General features: G+C 35.0%; 1 protein-coding gene across 10 annotated transcripts in view; it reads right to left on the reverse strand.

Moving 5' to 3' along the window:
- Nucleotides 1–12,223: 12,223 nt before the first annotated feature.
- Nucleotides 12,224–18,453, reverse strand: part of PPP1R12A (protein phosphatase 1 regulatory subunit 12A) — a 162,583-nt gene continuing 156,353 nt past the window's right edge. For all 10 annotated transcript variants that reach the window (XM_050749246.1, XM_050749243.1, XM_050749240.1 and 7 more), the window contains 2 exons: nucleotides 16,963–17,013; nucleotides 12,224–14,425 (listed from right to left, as the gene is read on the reverse strand). In XM_050749246.1, coding sequence (XP_050605203.1) covers nucleotides 14,339–14,425; nucleotides 16,963–17,013 — 138 coding nt within the window. In that variant the 3' untranslated portion in view covers nucleotides 12,224–14,338. The remainder of the gene's footprint in view (nucleotides 14,426–16,962; nucleotides 17,014–18,453) is intronic.

The raw sequence follows: 18,453 nt of genomic DNA on the forward strand, positions 1-18,453 counted from the left end.
TAAAAATGTTAAGGTTTTGCTTTTATTTGGGCTTGCAATTTGCCTGAAATTTATGTGTGTGTGTGGTGAGATAGAGATCCAATTTGTCATTTTATTTAGATAACCAACTGTTCCAACCATTCTTTCTCTAATCATTTATGATGTTACATCTGCTACTTATTAAGTTCTCATAAGTCTGAGTCTATTTTGGAGTTCTGTGTTCTGTATGTATTGTTTATTTTTCTATTATTAAGTTCAACATTGTTTAAAATAGTATGCTTTTATAATGTCTTGATAGTTTTTAGGGTAAAACTCCACTTTATCCTCAGTCTACAAAATTGTCTTGACTATTTTTGGCACTTAGCTCACTCATATAAACTCAAATTCTTCATTTCTAAGCAAGAATGTTGTTCCTAAATCATGTAATTTTCCATTTTTGTTAGTATATAGAAATGCAATTGAGTTTTGAAATTGACCTTGTATCCTGAGACCTTGACAAATCATTCTTAGTTCTAGTAGTTGTTTTGTAGATTCCTCAGGATTTTTTGTGCAAACGATATGTCATCTGAAAATACAGTTATACTTTTTCCTTTCAGATATTTATTTTTTGTTTTTTCTTAATACACTAGCTAGGACTGCCAATACCATGCTGAATGGAATGAGTAAGGGACTAAGAGGGGACCATCCATTACTTGTTCCTGATCTTAGGAAGAAAGCATTTAATATTTCACCATTATGTTGGGTGTAGGTTTTTAATGGATGACCATTATCAGATTGAGAAAGTTATTTTATATTTCTTGTTTGCTGAGAGTTTTACATTATGAATGGGTATTATTATATCTTGTTAAATGCTTTTTCTGGGTCTATTGAAATGCTTATATTTTATTTCCTTTACTACGCTAATATGAATTATATTGATTATCAAATGTTAAACCAGCCTCTCAATTCTAGTATAAACCACATTTAATTATGATGACTTATTCTTTTTATATATTGGTTAATAGTGTTGAAGACCTTTGCATTCATGTTATCGAGGGATATTGGTTTGTGATTTTCTTGTAATGTCTCCATTAGGTCTTGGTATCAGGCTAATGCTGACCTTACAAAATGAACTGGGAAGTTCTGCCTCCTCCTTCATTTTTTGAAGAGTTTGCATGTAAAATGTTTTATTTCTTCCTTAATTTTGGGTAGAATTCAATATAGAAACCATCTGGATCTTTAGTTTTCTGTGAATCACAGCTATTTTAAAGTTTGTTTCTGATAAAACAGTTGTACTGTCAACTTGGACAAGCTGCAACTACATTTCAAAGAATCTCATTCCCTGTTTAGTTCTGGATTAGTTGGTCAAAATCAAAATACGCATGAGATTTGGAAGGTAGAGTGAAGTAGTAGCTAATATACTCTGATGGCCTTTGTGGTGAGAAGTAGTGAGATACAACTGCAGAGGTGCTGGTGGGTTCCAGTCTGTCCTTGTTCTTACCTGCTCCATGTCCAACTTTTATTTCTAACTGCAGAACCTGTTGACCAATTATGACCCAAGACTCACTACCAAATGAAGTGACAATATCTTTAAACAACTTATCCAGCTTTCTTTTGAAGGCCCACTTCAGCAACTGGATATACCTGGCTTCTCAATTTCCCTGACAACCTCCAATTTGGCCAACTATACCTGCGCTTCAGAAGGGCTGGTTCATGATTTCTCTCTTACCCACCAACTCACCCTTTCAGTTCCTTACTTCTTCAGTTTCTTCCACAATTGTGTCAAATCTTGTTGCTATAAATTCCTTATTTCATAATACTCACACTGGTTCTGCTTCCCTGATTAAGCTTTAATAAAGATAACTTAAAAATTATAAATTTCTATGGGTCTGTTTTAATTATCCTTTTTCCTTTCTGTTTTTACAGTCAGTTGGTTTTATCTCCTGGAATGCCTTGTAATTTTTTGATTGAATGCTGGACACTGTGTATCAAATTATAATAATTTTAGGCTCTGGATGATGTTATCTTCTTCCAAAATGATGGACTTTAACATCTGGCAGTGAGTTAGGGTAAGAACAGATCATCTTAATCTTGTTCAGGATTGAGCAATTTCAGACTTTGTGATGGCTTACTTATTTTGGGTTTATGCTTTTCTTTTAGGGAATAGCCCTTCAAGGACCCCCACTTAAAAAAAAAAAAAAGCTGGTATTTCATGCAGTTCCTCCCCTTTGGCAGGCCATAAACTGTTTTGAATCCCCTACCCTGTGTGAGTGATAATATAGCTGCTCAGTTTTTCAGTCTCTTGGCCACTAGTTATAAATTGTCTTTGGGGAAAAGTGGTGCTGAATGTGTGGTTCACTTTTTTTGTGCTCCTCTTTTTTTAGGATCCTGGTCCCGCAAGGCCTTGCTGCAAAACATTGGAAAAAATTATCTATATTAAACTCAATTATTTCCCTCTCATTCTCATCTAAACAGGATTTCACCACCACCACTGTAGTTAAACTGCTCATATTGCTATATCCAGTTGACAGTTCTTATACCAGTCCTTATCTGGTAACAGCAGTCATTGCTTCCTAGAAACATTTTCTTCACTCTCTAGAGCATCAGTCTCCTTATTTTATTCCTATTTCATTGGCCAACCTTCATTATTTTTTGTTGGGTTCCTATCTTCCTGATCTCTTAACACTGGACAACCTAGGCCCCAATCCTGGGACCTCTACTTTTTTTTTTTTTTTTGAGATGGGGTCTCACTTCGTCGCCAGGCTGGAGTGCAGTGGCATGATCTTGGCTCACTGCAACCTCCGCCTCCCAGGTTCAAGCGATTCTCCTGCCTCAGCCTCCTGAGTAGCTGGGACTACAAGTGCACACCACCATGCCCAGCTAATTTTTGTATTTTTAGTAGAGATAGGGTTTCACCATGTTGGCCAGGATGGTCTCGATCTCTTGACCCCATGATCCACCCACCTTGGCCTCCCAAAGTGCTGGAATTACAGGAGTGAACCACCATGGCCAGCCCTTTACTCTCACTCAGTCTCATAAATTTCCCTGTCATGCATATGCTCAGGCTCCCAGATTTCTATCTCTGGCTTCTCACTTCTGAACTCAACATCTTGATTTGGATGGTTAACAAATATGCACACTGATAAGCATCTCAAACTTAACATGTCCAAAACATAATTTCATACTTTCTACCACAAACTTGTTCTACTGTCTTCTAAGTTAATTGCAATTCCATCCTTCTAGTTACTAGGGCTATAATCCTGAACTCCTCTCCTACTTCAAATCCAATTGTGTGGGCTCTGCCTTCAAAATAGATTTAGAATCCTACCACTTCTCAGCACCTTCACTGTTATCTCCCTGGGCCAAGACACTATTATCTCCTATATGGATTACAGTAATAGTCTCCTAAGTAGTCTAAGGGAGATTCCTTAAAAACCTAAGTCAGATTATATTATTCTCTTAAATCCTTCAAATGGCTTCCAGTCTCAGATTAAAAACTTCAAGTACTTACGATGGTTTATAAGACCATATATAATCTTGCCTCCAAATATTCCTCTGGCCTCATCTCTCATACACTTGTCCTTGTTCACTTGGCTTCAGCCACATTGGCTTTCTTGCTATTTTTAAAAAATGCTTCTGCCCCATGCCTTTGGGTGTGCTGTTCCAAATAGACATACTTGGAATGCTTTTTCCCAGAAATCTTGATGGATCACACTATCATTTCCTTCAGTCACATCAGTGATGCTTTCCTTAACCTATTTAAAACCAAAATCCTCCTCCCTAATATGCTCTTCCCCAACATTCCTTAGGCTTTTTCTTATCCCTACTTTTTCTCCAAGGACTTGTAATTCTCCCTGTAATTATTTTGTTTTTCTGCCTACATCCAATAGCACATAAGCTTTATTATGGTGGAGTTTTGTCAATTTTGTTCACTGCTTTATCCCTCGCACCTAGAATAGCAACTGACACACAGTAGCACTCAATATTTGAATAACTCATCAATTTTCAATGGATTCTGATTAAATTTACAAGTCAATTCTGAACAAGTGGTGACATTTCAAGGTTTAAACTTCAGTGATCAGGTTCTTGTTTTTTTTTTGTTTTTTTTTTTTTTTTTTTTTTTTTGTTTTTTTTTTGTTTTTTTTTATTTTTTTTTTTTTTTTTTTTTTTTTTTTTTTTTTTTTTATTTGTTTTGTTTATTTTTTTTATTTTTTTTCTCTTAGGTGATATTCCTGTCATTGATTTTTTGCTTGCTTTTTGTCCTTCTTCTGGTTATAGCCCCTTCTTTTTTGGGGGGATTGTACATCCTTTATATCTTCCGGCAATGCTGCTAACCATAAAACTTTACTTCACCCTTGCCCAGAGTGGTAAATAGAGACTGAGGACTGATCAATTAAGTACTCCATCTCCATGGAAAAACAGATTAGTTCAAGGGATGAAAAAGGCTCATTTTCTGGGATTTCATATATTAGGTGCTGGGGTAAGAAATTACTTCTTTCCTCTGTGGTTGTTACTCATTCATAGTCATAAGTTTTCTCCATTTTAGTAGGACAGATGAGGTCAATGCACAGAAAAGGAAAGAGGTGACACCCAATGGATTCTGTCTTGTCTAAGGACAGCTAAACTTCTGAACTTCCCAGTAATTTGAGCCAATATATTTTATCTATCTTCCCAACCCTAACCTTCTAGGCAATTTGAGTTTCTTCACTTGTAACTTCACAAGCACTGAATAATATACTGCTCATTTTAATAGTATAACCTTATCTCCCCCTAAACAAAAATCTCTTGCTTGGTTCCTTCTGTGGGGATTCCCTAAAAAAGATTTTTGAAGTGAATCTCCTCAACTTAAAATGAATTCATCTGATGAGGAACTTCTCCAATCCAGTTTCTGAGATTAAGGTCTTCCCTAGCATTTTTCAGATGGTGGGAGTGGTATCAGCAGTACATTCCAATATAGCCAGAGATTTCTCACCCCACTGATAATTCTTTTCACTTCTCACTAAAAGCCTTGAGAATTCTTTTTTTTTTTTTCAACCCGTAGTTCTACTTCAGCCCAGGTGATCTAGGTTTGAAACCTATAGGCCAGTAGTTCTCAAACTTTAGCTTGCCTTGGCGAGGCTGCTGAAAAAGACTGTTGGGGCCAGGTATAGAGGCTTATGCCTGTAATCCCAGCACTTTGGGAGGCTGAGGCAAGAGGACTGCTTGAGCCCAGGAGTTCGAGACCAGTCTAGGTAACATAGGGATACCCTGTCTCTATGAAAAATAAAAAATTAGCTTCCAGTCTCAGATTAAAAACTTCAAGTACTTACGATGGTTTATAGCTAGGACTATGCCTGGTAGTCCCAGCTACTCGGGAGGTTGAGACCTGGGTGGAGGAGGGTGGAGGATCCCTTGAGCCCAGGAGGCCAAGGCTGCAGTGAGCCATGTTCACATCACTGCGCACTACTTCGGCCTGGTAGAGGAAGACTCCGTCTCAAAAACAAACAAACAAAAAACCAAAAAACAGTTGTGCTTCATCCTCAGTTTCTGATTCTGTAGGTTTGGGATGTTGTCTGATAATTTGTATTTCTAACAAATTCTCAGATCATGCTAATACTATTGGTCCCAAGATGCCATTTTGAGAATTACTGATAGATTCATATATTAATAATAGAAAGTGGTTAAGTATATTTTCCTTTAATCCAAGTACTCAAGTAACTGGCAGTCCTGGCATATCTAGCTGCATAAGTCATGCAGCAAATGGATGCATATTTTAGAAGCAGTAGAGTCCCTACCTACATCATGCTGTACCATGGTAATGATGCACTTTATAGAATCCAGAAAGCTTGGGCCTCAAAGATAAGCAGCAGTTGTGTTGGCTTTCCTAAGAATTTAAGCTTGCAAGAGATCTAGATTGTAGGACATTTGCCTCCCTACTTGGAATTTTTGGCTTTCTCTCCCTCTCTCTAGCAAGGGAAGAGAGAAGAGATGTAGGAGATTGGCTACTCTTTTCCTGATCAAATGTAAGGGACTGTCATCCAGCTGCTTGTCTCATATGAAAAAATCTTTTTCCAATTTGATTTCCTGATAAACTAGATTAGGTTTGTCTGGAGGTGTATTTTTCCTCTGCCAGGGAATATGTAGTATGATTGAACAAATGATCTTTTATTTTTTAAGTATTACTCGTGTTACCCAAGGTTTGATATCTATATGACCTCTTTTTTAACTACTAACATAGAATACCTACATTTTAAGTTCTCACAAGTGATTTTACTAATGAACTCTATTTCCATTCAGAAAAAAGACAATTGATAGTGTAAGTTTCTAAATACAGTTTCTGGACCAACAATATCAACATCATCAGAGAACTTGATGGAAATGCAAATTCATGGGACCCACTCCAGACACTCAATACTGACTTAGAAACAGGAGCAACCAAAATTGTGTCCGAACAAGCTTGCCAGGTGATTCAAGTTGAAAACCACTGTTGTAGAGGAATAATTAAGCTAAACACTCCTAGGACAAGAAAGAGGGTGAATATTACACACTGGGATGATATTACTATGATCCCTGTTGGAACGATAGCACAATATTTATGGAAGCGCACCTCAGTATTCTAGCTGAGACAATGAAGAGACAAATGAGGACAATGTACGTTAAGTGTACAGACCAATAGTAAAATCCATGAGAAAAATTATGTTCTGAGAACTGCTCTAAAAATGTTTATTTTGCCCAATGAACTGATATGATTTTTTAATATAACAATGACATTTATAATGATCAATTTTCCTGTTCCTAGCTTGGTTGCTTGGATACTTTGAAAATGTTTTATATTTAAATGAATGTTTCCTCTAGGTGATTTAGCTTAGTTTTCTAGTATAATTATCCTCCTTATTCACAACTTATATAATTATTTTATTAAAAAATATTTATAGTTATACAGTATTTGTGGGTTTTATTAAGAAGTTACAAATTCTTCTTGGGAAAAGGATATATAGATAAGGTTTTTGAGGGAGCAAGTCTAGCATATGGTCAATAAATATCTAAATGAAGTCCTGAATTTAGCTCTCCTGTTGCCTCTCTGACCTTCTTTCCTATTACTCTACTTCTTGCTCACTCCAATATAACCAAATTAACCTTACTGTTTCTCCAACATATGAGAACATCTGCACCTCAAGGCCTTTGCTTTTGTTCCTCTGCATGGAAATGCTGGTCTCCCAGACATCGGCATAATTTTTGCCCAACCTTTCTTGCAATTTTGGCTCAGATATTACATTCTCAGTGAGGCTTTCTCTAATTAATTCTCCCTTCGCTCCTGAATTCTTATCCTGGCCTAGTTTTGGCGCTATCTAGGCTCACTGCAACCTCTGCCTCCCAGGCTCAAGCGATTCTCCTGCCTCAGCCTCTCGAGTAGCTGGGACTACAGGCACGTACCATCACGCCCAGCTAATTTGTGTATTTTTAGTAGAGACGGGGCTTCACCATGTTGGCCATGCTAGTCTCGATCTCTTGATCTTGTGATCTGCTTGCCTCGGCCTCCCAAAGTGTTGGGATTACAGGCGTGAGCCACCGCGCCCAGCCCTAGTTTTTCCCTAGTTGTCTACTATCTTGTAAAGTAACATGTAATGGATTATTTTCAATCTTTCCGCTATTTGAATGTAGTCTCCACAAGGCAGAGATTTTATTTTTGCCTGTTTTTCTTTTGGATGTATGACCATCACCTATAGCAGTGCTTGGCATTTAAGTGCTAACAGGAGCTTGTGAATGAGGAGACAAAGTATGCAAGAATCTGAATGTTTATATTTAATAGCTTTAAAAAGCTTTCTTAAAAATCTAGATGCTAGTCTAGATTTTTTCTTCCACAACACGTACCACAACTATTCAGATTTACGCTTTCCTTCAAAACATTTAATAAACACCTACTACAGGCCAGGCACTGTGCTAAGTGCCGAGAACAAAGATGAATGATATTCTGATGTTTCCAGGAGCTCATAGTAAAATAAAGGAAACGACTTTTTAAAAAAACCACAAATACAAGGTAAGCGTAGGTGTTTGTTCACAGAAAATACTAAAATTTAGGTCCTTTCCCCTCTGGTTTTTCTGCTACTAGTCTCAGTAAAGCAAATACTAGACACTAGAGGGACAGTAAAGCCGAAAGAAAGAATGAAATAGGCAGGCTAAAGCTTCAGACAAAAGAAGAAATCACAGATTATAACACTCTAATGCAGAAGAGCATTATGTAACAAGGTTAGTCTGTGACCTGAAGGCTGACAAATGGCCCACATGACCTCAGGATATTTTGAGAAGGATTATGTAAACTTTAAGCATCCACAATTAGTGATAATCCTGACATTCCAACAAATAAAATTATAATTATGCTCTTAACAATTATTAGCTATTATCAAGTATTGATTAAAACATTTTCTAGCCCACACCACCTTTCTATGGCAAATACATTTTGTATATGACACCTATAAACACCCTGCCACTTTTCCCTATCTTTCCTTCTTTGGTAAGAGCAACTAGGGTTCATAAACAAAGCAGACTCACATGAGTAGCAGGTCAGTGTTCCTGGAGTCCTTTAGGACAGATGTGGCGGCATAGTTAGAGGTTTACTTTGTTCTTTCCAATGATACAAGGAAGTCTTCTGAAATCCACTTCTCAAACCTTTCTCCCTTACTGGACTGAGTAAAAAATTAGGTGTTTATGGTAACCAAATAAATTATTTCAAAATTTTGCTTTAAGGTATTTTAAAAAGAAACAGTAACATTATGTTTTAAAACAAGATGCTTTGGATATATGTAATTGACTTTTATCAAATGAAGCTGAGATTTATTATCTACATGTAATTGAATCCAAAGGCCCATGTCAAAGGTTTACAGATCAGTGTCCCCGTAGGGTCTGCAAAGGTATTTGATGGATTTCACCAAATTTAAATTCAAATTTTGCTAAAATGCTTTAATTTTTAGAAATTGTAAAAATAATGTTTAGATATAGGCAAAATTTGGACAATACTGAGTACTAAAGCACTAACTTGTACTGCGAGGTTATCTCTGTGTGGCGCTTCTCCTACTCTGTGCCTGTATTTTTCACTGTTGAGGAAAGTAATAGCACACTCACATAAACTGGTATACTACTAGAGCATGTGTACAGTATATATTATAAAAGTTTAGGTCAGCTGCATTTGCTTAGCAATGCTGTGGTCACAACCTAAGAATTGTGCAGTAACAAGTGAAGGAGTCAAGCTGCTGTCATAAAACTGCCTTATAGAGGCCCATTTTGGCTACTTTTTCTGGGGGTGGGGAAGTTCTTATCTACGAGTTTATATACATACAATTGTTATGTTTTACATATTTGGTATTCCACACATTTTTCATTGGGAGAAAAGTCTGTTAAAACTGTAGCACTAATAATGTTGCTTATCTTACTAGGGAATAAAAAAGGGAATTAAGCTCTGAGCATTAATTTTTTAAAAATCTATTTTTGAAGAATGCAAAGGAAATTTTTCATGCAGGTATGTTAAATCTTTTATAAACTTATAATGGACTACTGGCTATCATTAGAATTTGCACCAGAGAATCAACTAACTGCTTGAGCATGACTGCATTCCTCTATCTAAAACAAAAACAAAAACAAATTATAGGGCAAAGTGGTATTAAGAAAGAAGCCCTACGAAAGGAAAAATTTAGCAGGTGTGGGGGTGAGGATGTGAGATTAGAGAATGAGGTGGAAAAAAAAAATCAAGAGGCCAGGCGAGGTGGCTGATGCCTGTAATCCCAGCACTTGGGAGGCCGAGGCAGGTGGATCACAAGGTCAGGAGATCGAAACTATCCTGGCTAACATGGTGAAAACCGTCTTTACTAAAAGCACAAAAAATTAGCCGGGCGTGGTGGCGGGTGCCTGTAGTCCCAGCTACTCGGGAGGCTGAGGCAGGAGAATGGTGTGAACCCAGAAGGCAGAGCTTGCAGTGAGCTGGGATCACGCCACTGCACTCCAGCCTGGGGACAGAGCCAGACTCCGTCTCAAAAAAAAAAAAAACCAAAAAAACAAAAAAACAAAAAACAGCCAAGAAATGCCATCTTCAAAGATACTCAAACATTTTAAGCCTAAGTATATAGACTCAAGAAACTTATGCAGTTACATGCAAATAAACTATGCAACTAACTGGTATATGAAAAAAAGTCCTGGATTCAGAGTTGGGAAAAATCACCACCACAGTTTTGGTTAAGAGTTTTGTGTTGTACCAGGCTTTGGATGCTGAACCAATAAAGAATCTGTAAACCTCAGCTTTTTCACCTGTAAATGGAGCACTTTAAGGATCAAATGAGATACGCTATTGAAACAGACCTGTAAGAAAAACTGAGAGTGAGAAAAAGGGGAGAAAGCAAATCTCTTCTTTTCCACTATCACTCTTCCAGACCTACAACCACCAAGTACGTGTTCTATTAGTTATATATTGTTGAGGACAGAATCTACTAATACCCTTCATTTCTTCAAACTTTTCCCCTTTTCCTTCAGCTTTTTAAAAATAAAAATGCAGTTGGTTTATGAGACCCAGACACTTACTGGAATTTAAGGAGGGGCGTGTTGGGATAGCTTGGCTCAAAAGATCTTACTTCTAATAACCTTTAGACAACTTTTAATAATAAAACTTTGAAGTTACAGTAATAAGGTAGAATCCATTATTTATGTTACCTTATTATAGAAATAAATCTCATACCTCTGACTCCTGTATTTTTATTTTAAATTTAGTACTTCTGTAATCTGGTTATTTTATAGGCAAGGAAGAGTAATATAATACTCTCCACATCACTTACCTAAGAGAAAGAGCACTCATCTGTATGGCCATTAATGCCAGAGAACCTTTCCAAAATCAAAGTCAAGAAATGGATTTAGTTATAGAGAGATGAATAAAATATGAAAACAATATTTCACTCTAAACCCAATGCTTTTTGGAGAGTTCTCATATGTACATTCCTGCTGCACATATTCAGATACAGAGACCATGCACATACAGTGTAAACATGGAACATCAAAGACTGCATCAGCCAGCTTTCATCTTTGCAAACAAAGGTTATCATTAGCAAGACAGAGCTAATAAATAGTTAATAATTTTTAGTGGAGTTTGCTGTGTATTCTGCTTATAATGTCAAAGTGAAAGATAATCTACAAAGCTATTTATTATGTCCTATGGGAAATATGTTGGGATTGGAAGTCATGACTGTCTCAGTTTAACCAAGGAAGACTAAGTAGCAATATACTTTTAAGCAAAAGAATAAAGTTAGCCTAATGGATTAGAAAATATCTACCTTACTCTTTTATACGAATACTCTTGTAGGACACATAACAGTAAAACCTACCATTCTAAGCATGAATAGGTAAAATACTGGAAATAGAAACAATAGAATTCAATCCTTGTTGTATTAATTTAGGCTTACTACCAGTCCTCTATCCAAGTTCCAAAATCAAAAGTGCCTCTTTTTTTTTTTCTTTTTTTGGAGACGGAGTCTCACTCAGTTGCCCAGGCTAAAGTGCAGTGGCATGATCTCGGCTCACTGCAACCTCAGTGAATTGCCTGGTTCAAGCAATTCTCCTCTCAGCCTCCTGAGCAGTTGGGATTACAGGCGCGTGTCATCATACCTGGCTAATTTTTTATTTTTAGTAGAAACGGGGTTTCGTCCTGTTGGCCAGGGTGGTCTCAAACTCCTGTCCTCAGGTAATCCTCCCGCCTGGGCCTCCCATCCACACCTGGCTAAAAGTGCCTCTTAGTTATAGATGGGTTAGCAGGTTGAACCTTGGACAAATCTAAACTGGAAAATGATCTAATATTAAAGTAAATTGTATGTTTCAATGGAATATTACCTTTATATGTATCACTAAGCCTATGTTTGCAGATAAGAAAAAGCACAGGTTTATTTTTAAAAAAACAGAATGTTTATGGAAGCGAAATCTGCTACAAAGCAACTACCCTGAAACTCACTGTTATTATTTTTACCCACTTATTATCATAAAAAAACTAGTTCTCAGATTCTGCATACAGACAGCTTTATGTAAAATATATAAACATTTGTCCAAATTGGTACACAGATTGCATAAATATGGCAATTAAGATTGCATTTACAGATGTGCATGTACAACGCTGTGCAAATTATCACAATATTACAGTTTCAGAAATTATTCAAATTGGTATCCAAGTAAAGCAACCAGTGAAAAAATACCCATGCAGAATTTAAATATCTCAGAACAAAATTTAAAATGTCTTCATTAAAAGTTCACACATTTAAAATAGTTTTATTCATTTTATTTGTATATGTCAAAATACATTTTTATTTCCAAAATAGTGGGTTTTGCAACTAGTTTCATGCAGAAACAAGGTCTGCTCAATACTACCAATAAAATCAATATAGCACAGTAGCTGTTCAGTTTTAGATACAAAGAATAAATAACCTAAATACAAAACACTAAAATATTAGAAACATGTATTTAATCATTCTTCACAGGCATCCAAACTTCACAAATATAAACCATAGCATGCCTAACTGTTGTGCAACCAGAACATGTTGCGGTCACTCAAACTGATCAGTTATCTGTATATTTTACCTCCACATAAGACCATGGAAATTCTCAATATTCAGACCCACCATTCATACAGTTCAAATATAACCAAAAATAAAACTCCCACAAGTATCCTTGTACCTTTAAAATCAAGAATCCTGAGCTTGGTAGTAAGAGCATAACCTTATATCTTCATAAAACCAATCAAGAGAGAGAGGACTTAAAATCCTGCTTACCAAAACACCCTTCCCCAACCCCAAAGTAATCTAAAATAGGCAGTAGAACACAATGACCTTTTAAAATGAAGGGGTACAAATTCACATTTAATATAGTATACAATACAATCAATAATACAATCAGCTACTATAAGCTTTACAATGTACAATTTATTCAAATGGCTGAACTGTTCAGTGGTTAAGGAGACAGTTATGTGCCAGAAAGATGTAGTATTTTTTGCATGGTTTAATGAAAATATAAAAGCTATTTGTCCAAATAAAAGCCATCTTCACTATGTACTTGGTTTTGCGCTTTTTTTTTCCTTAAAAAAAAGGCCACTGAAATGTATAAAATGGTCTGAACATGATGGTGGTATCAAAGTCGATGCCTCTTCACATGGCAATAACAGTGCATTTAACATTAACTCACGGGTTAATTCTGCAAATGATTTCATAGCATTACTTTGGCTAGCACAACAGTTTTAGACAGCACTCAGATAAATATAGGTATGTGAAATGTAAAGCAATTATCTTATGCAAGTTTAATTATGGTTGAGTACTATCAAATGAAAACTGAAAATAAAAGCATTTTACAGTAGGAAACTTTTGTAAAGATAGGGCTCCACATAATGTGTAACTTTTAAAGTCTTTATATCACATTGTTAGCAAATTTTGTTTTTTAACACTATCATGGAGTAGCCTACTCTGCATTAGCAGACATTTGAAATAAGAAATAGTCAAGCATGCCATGTGGTGGTCTAAAAATCAAAACAATACACTTATTTGTATATACAGCATCACTCAGTACCTGCTAAAATGAATGTGAAGATTACAGAATCTAACATCTTATACTACAATAAAAACAAAAAAGTGACCAATGAAGCAGAAAATAGGAATTAAAAGATCTAATCTCAAATGACTTTAAAGCATTCATGTAAGAAATAAATGCATATTGCACAAACAGTGAAAGCATATGTTCCACCAAGCAATTCAGTTCCAGGTGGGAGACAACACAGCATTAGCCTAATACATGACAATAATCACAGAAGAGCAAGTGTTCTTATCTGTAAATGAAAAAGCTGTGAAAACATAGAAGACTCTGCCACATGAAGAGTTTAGAAGGAAAAAATACAAACCCAAACTTAGATGAAAAGCCAAAAAAATTTAAATATCGAAAAACTGGAAACTGTGGCACATCAAAAAATGTTGAGTAACTGTCTTCTGTGAGAGCTGAAGGTTTTTGTTGACACAAAAGTATTTATGTACAACTAAGGCTTACTGGTTAAATATCTGAGGCATATCTGGCCTTGAACACTTTCCTTATATGCTGGAGCTGTAAACAAGTTTTCTCAGTCATTAAAAAAAATTCTTCTCAGCAGCTGCATTAACATGAAACAATGGTCTTGATTAAAAAAAAAAAACAAAAACAAAAAAACAACCAACAACAACAAAAACACCCCAGAAAATTAAACAAAATGAAATAAAAATTCTAGATAAGAGGGCATTTGGCAGGATATCCGAAAATGACAGTCTCCAAGGATTCTTCCCAGGCTTCCAGTGACTGCCAATTATGGTCCACTGGGTTACTAATATGTGCAATTCCATTACTTGCTGCTTTTTTTTTTCTTTTTTTATTTGGAAAGTTTGCTTATAACTCTGATCAAGGCCCCATTTTCATCCTTTAGCCTCTGGTTGTCTGCTTTTAGGTCTGGTAACATCTGTAAAGAGAAAAATTGAAGATTTACCTTCAATAAATAGATAAAACATTATTTTTAATAAATGTTATATTTTCACCACAAAACACATGATCAAGCTTTGTCAGTTATATATATTTCTAGTATCTAAAACATGTATCAGGAAGAAGGAAAAAAAAAAAACACACCTGGATTTGTAAAGCTAATTAGTTTCATAAATGCTGGAATGAAAGGTTTATTCTCTCCAAATTTTCCATTGCAATTTACTAAATCACTTGATTTTATGACTCACAAGCACACCACATTCGAGCAGCCAAGACAATGAAGCCGGTTTTTGTTAGGATAGGCTCTTAAAAGAGGTTCCTGTCAGCACCCAAACCAAAGACTTTTGCTTTATATATGTCAGACCTAAAATCATAATACTTAACATTGTTCCACAAGAAAGCCAAACTACCTAGGAAAATATTGAAGAAGTTAGACTTGTTCTAAATTATTAAAATTCCTTAAAGGATTCACCTATTGTACCTCAGTTTAAGACGCCTAATACAATGTCCGATCCCGAACAGATGCTTATTAAATGGTAACAAGTAATTACTATTATTAGAATAGTATATCATGTGTAAGCTAAAGTAGTAAGTCTGCATCTATGATCCAACCATTACAACAATAACCAATTTTGAAGCAAATAGCCTCATATCTTCAAACAATGCATCTCAATTTTCTGCTGTTTTACAGACAAACTGATGAAGGGGATGAAAATATTACAAGTTAACTGAATAGTCTACTAAGGACAATTAAAATTGTATGTTCTTTGCCAGTTTCACTAAGAAATGAAATAGCTCATATTTTTGGTCCTTAAACCATACTTTCCAAAATAGTTCTCTTTCCTTAGTTTTCAAAATGTATTAGATTATCTAACTAGATAAAAGTAGAACTTCTATTTGCAAAACTACCTTAAGCAAAATCTTTAGGAAGATTTAATTTTATGTGGAACTAACGCATTCTTATCTGTGTTCAGAATCTTTAGATATAAAATATAGTAATCTTGAGTTTATTCATTTTAATATTTATAATAGAAAACTGAATGACTATAAACTAATGTGGTTCTGACATCAAATGACATTATTTTGAAAAACAGGTAATGCATGCTTAATCTTCAGCTTCAAAATATATTATATGTAAAATGTTATATACTGTTTATGTTTTCTCTCTAGTAAAGAACTGTAAATAACATATTTTAAGTCCTAAAATATCTGTACAGCTAAAAAATGTGCAAAAGCTTTACAAAAGTACAAATAAGTCTTCAACTTAAATTCCAAAATCATCCCTAATTTTAGTGTAGTTCATCAACTGCAATATATAATTAGTGACAATTTGTAACATTCTAAGCAGCCATGCATAATTAGTTATATGATATGCTCCAGACACAATGGCATTAATTTGTAAAAGTGAGCTCTTACAAAACACGCCTACTAATATAAAAACACCTGCCTGGCTCTACCAAGAAGAAATGATGAAACTAAAAATTATAGGTTCACAGACTGCAGTTGCCTATAGAACCCTGAGCGCTTGGCTACCACTCTTGTCAAGGCCCTATTCTCAGTCAGCAGTCGCTCATTTAACTCTCTCAGAGATTGAATTTGCTTTATTTGGTGCAGGTTCTGCAGGAATCAGAATATAAAGAAATAGGAATAAAAAATAAGAAAATGGAAAAGCGTATAGTAAGAATATAATCACAGGTAATAATTTTTTAAAAATAATACGTCTTAAAAGAATAAGAGATTCAGAAAGGTAAACAATGTATTCCTAAAATTCTATTTCAAACTAAATAATATATAAGCAAACAAAATACAAAAGATTTGTCTCCAATCTTCAAAGCCATTGAATAATAATGGTCTAATAATGAACCAAACAATTTAATACTGAAACATCTAAATCCTGAACTACTAATTCTGTGGGTATAATATACTATGCATTGGTTCATTAATTCACAATGTGATAAAGATATTTTATGAAAGACAATATGGTAAGAGGTAATCAATTAACTATGCTACTTTTCTTGTGAAGACATTCAAAACATAATTATTTCTACAGATAATATGGAGTTTGACAAAATACAGCTCTGACTGTTCACTCCCCTAATGTCCTTTACTTTCAAAGGAGAACATTTTATAGTATCCCCCTCCACTACTTACTCACCAAGAAACATAAAAGTATACAGAAACATGAATAAATAATACATCCTATATCCTATTATTATTATTAAGTTTTTCTATACATGAACAGCAAAAGTGTGACACAAATTGATTATCAAAATAATTTGGGTTTTATTTTTTATTTTATTTTTCTCCTTTTTTCACAGGTGTTAAGATTTGGATTTTAGACTCTCTTCTCGCTCACTAGAACCTGGATTCAGGAAGAAAGAGAAGCACCAGATATAGACAGTTCACAAATTGGGTAATCAGCTTTGAGAACAATTAATGTAAACCCTATCTTTAATAGTATTTTAAACATTAATACATAAACAGCACTATCTCTCATAAATAACATAGTTTACTTACTTTGAGCTCTTCTTCCATTTCAGATATTCTTCTTTCTAGAGCTCTTCGTTCCTAGATCAATTTAAGGTATCAATGTTAGTTATATAATTATTATATTCTTAAGTCTTCTTCTATACTGTGAAATAGTGATACTTCAGAATTAAAGGTCCAATCAGGAGCAGTGTAGAAAAGATGTGATGCCAGTGATATGTAAAGAGCTTTCCAAAATTTGAGAAAAATAAATATGAAGATCTTTTTCCTTAGTGCAAGCTCTTAATTCAAAGCTTTGACTTTCTGGGAGGATGCTATATAACATGTTCAAACTACTTTTTTAGTTCATGTAAAACTTAGAGTGAATCAATACTCAAGACTGAAGACCGTACAGAAAAGAAAAACAAAACTCACACAAAGATGCAATCATATTACAGTGATAGAAGCAGAAAAGCAAGAAGCAAACATGCCTAAAATATGTGTATTTTGCAATTTCAGAGGAATGTAAGAAAAGCTCGTTTCCACCACCCACAACGTGTACTAGCTATTATTTATCCAACTGACTTTATAGCTTTATATTTAGGTTGACATTATGTGTAGCATTAATGCGGTGAATCTAATAGAGAAGCAACTGCAGCATTTATTTTAAACTTCTTTCAAAGAGTGACAGGCAAAGCCAACACACAACACATTACTGCAGTGTACTGTTTTATTCTCCCTTAAATGATAAGCATTCTGGGGTGTTATGCAAAAAGCAAGCAGCAGTAATTGATGAGCTGTAAAACTGGTTAGGTCATACCGCCCAGAAGATACTGACTCTTGCCGGTCACCTTTCAGATACAAACCATTTAAATTTAGTTTAATCACACTGAAACTATTTCCAAGACATTCTTTCCCAGATTAATAACAAATGCTGATATTTAGTCAAGCAGTACATTTACTGTAAATGTTAATGTTTTTAGGGTATGGGATTTTAAAAGTAGATAGAATCCTACTCATCATCTTTTAAGTACCATGCTATTCTAACATCAGCATGCCTAAACATTATATAGACAAAAACATTATTTTCAATACATAGATCTTTCTTCTAGTAAATTAATACAGTCATGACAAATTCATAGAAATCATCACACTTCTCAAAATACTAGCACATAAAGTGTCATATTTGATCTTTACCACTTCGCAAAATATCAGAAATAGAATATTTCTTCTGAGAGGTAATCTCCCTATGAGCCTCAATTTTATTAGGTGTCTTCAAGATTTTAACTTAGTGGTAAAGTAAGACAAGAAAACTACACCCGACTGCCTGATTCTATTAGCTCAATGAAATTGACAACTGTAAATGGTACGAAATTTCTTATATTTGACAAATGTATTAACATTAAAAAATATAATTGGCCAGGCACAATGGCTCAAGCCTGTAATCCCAGCACTTTGGGAGGCCTAGGTGGAAGGATAGCATAAAGCCACGAGTTCAAGACCAGCCTGGGCAAAAAAGTGAGACCTTGTCTCCAAAAAGAA

This window comes from Macaca thibetana, chromosome 11 (genome assembly GCF_024542745.1).
Source record: "Macaca thibetana thibetana isolate TM-01 chromosome 11, ASM2454274v1, whole genome shotgun sequence".
In the NCBI taxonomy this organism is placed as follows: domain Eukaryota; kingdom Metazoa; phylum Chordata; class Mammalia; order Primates; family Cercopithecidae; genus Macaca; species Macaca thibetana.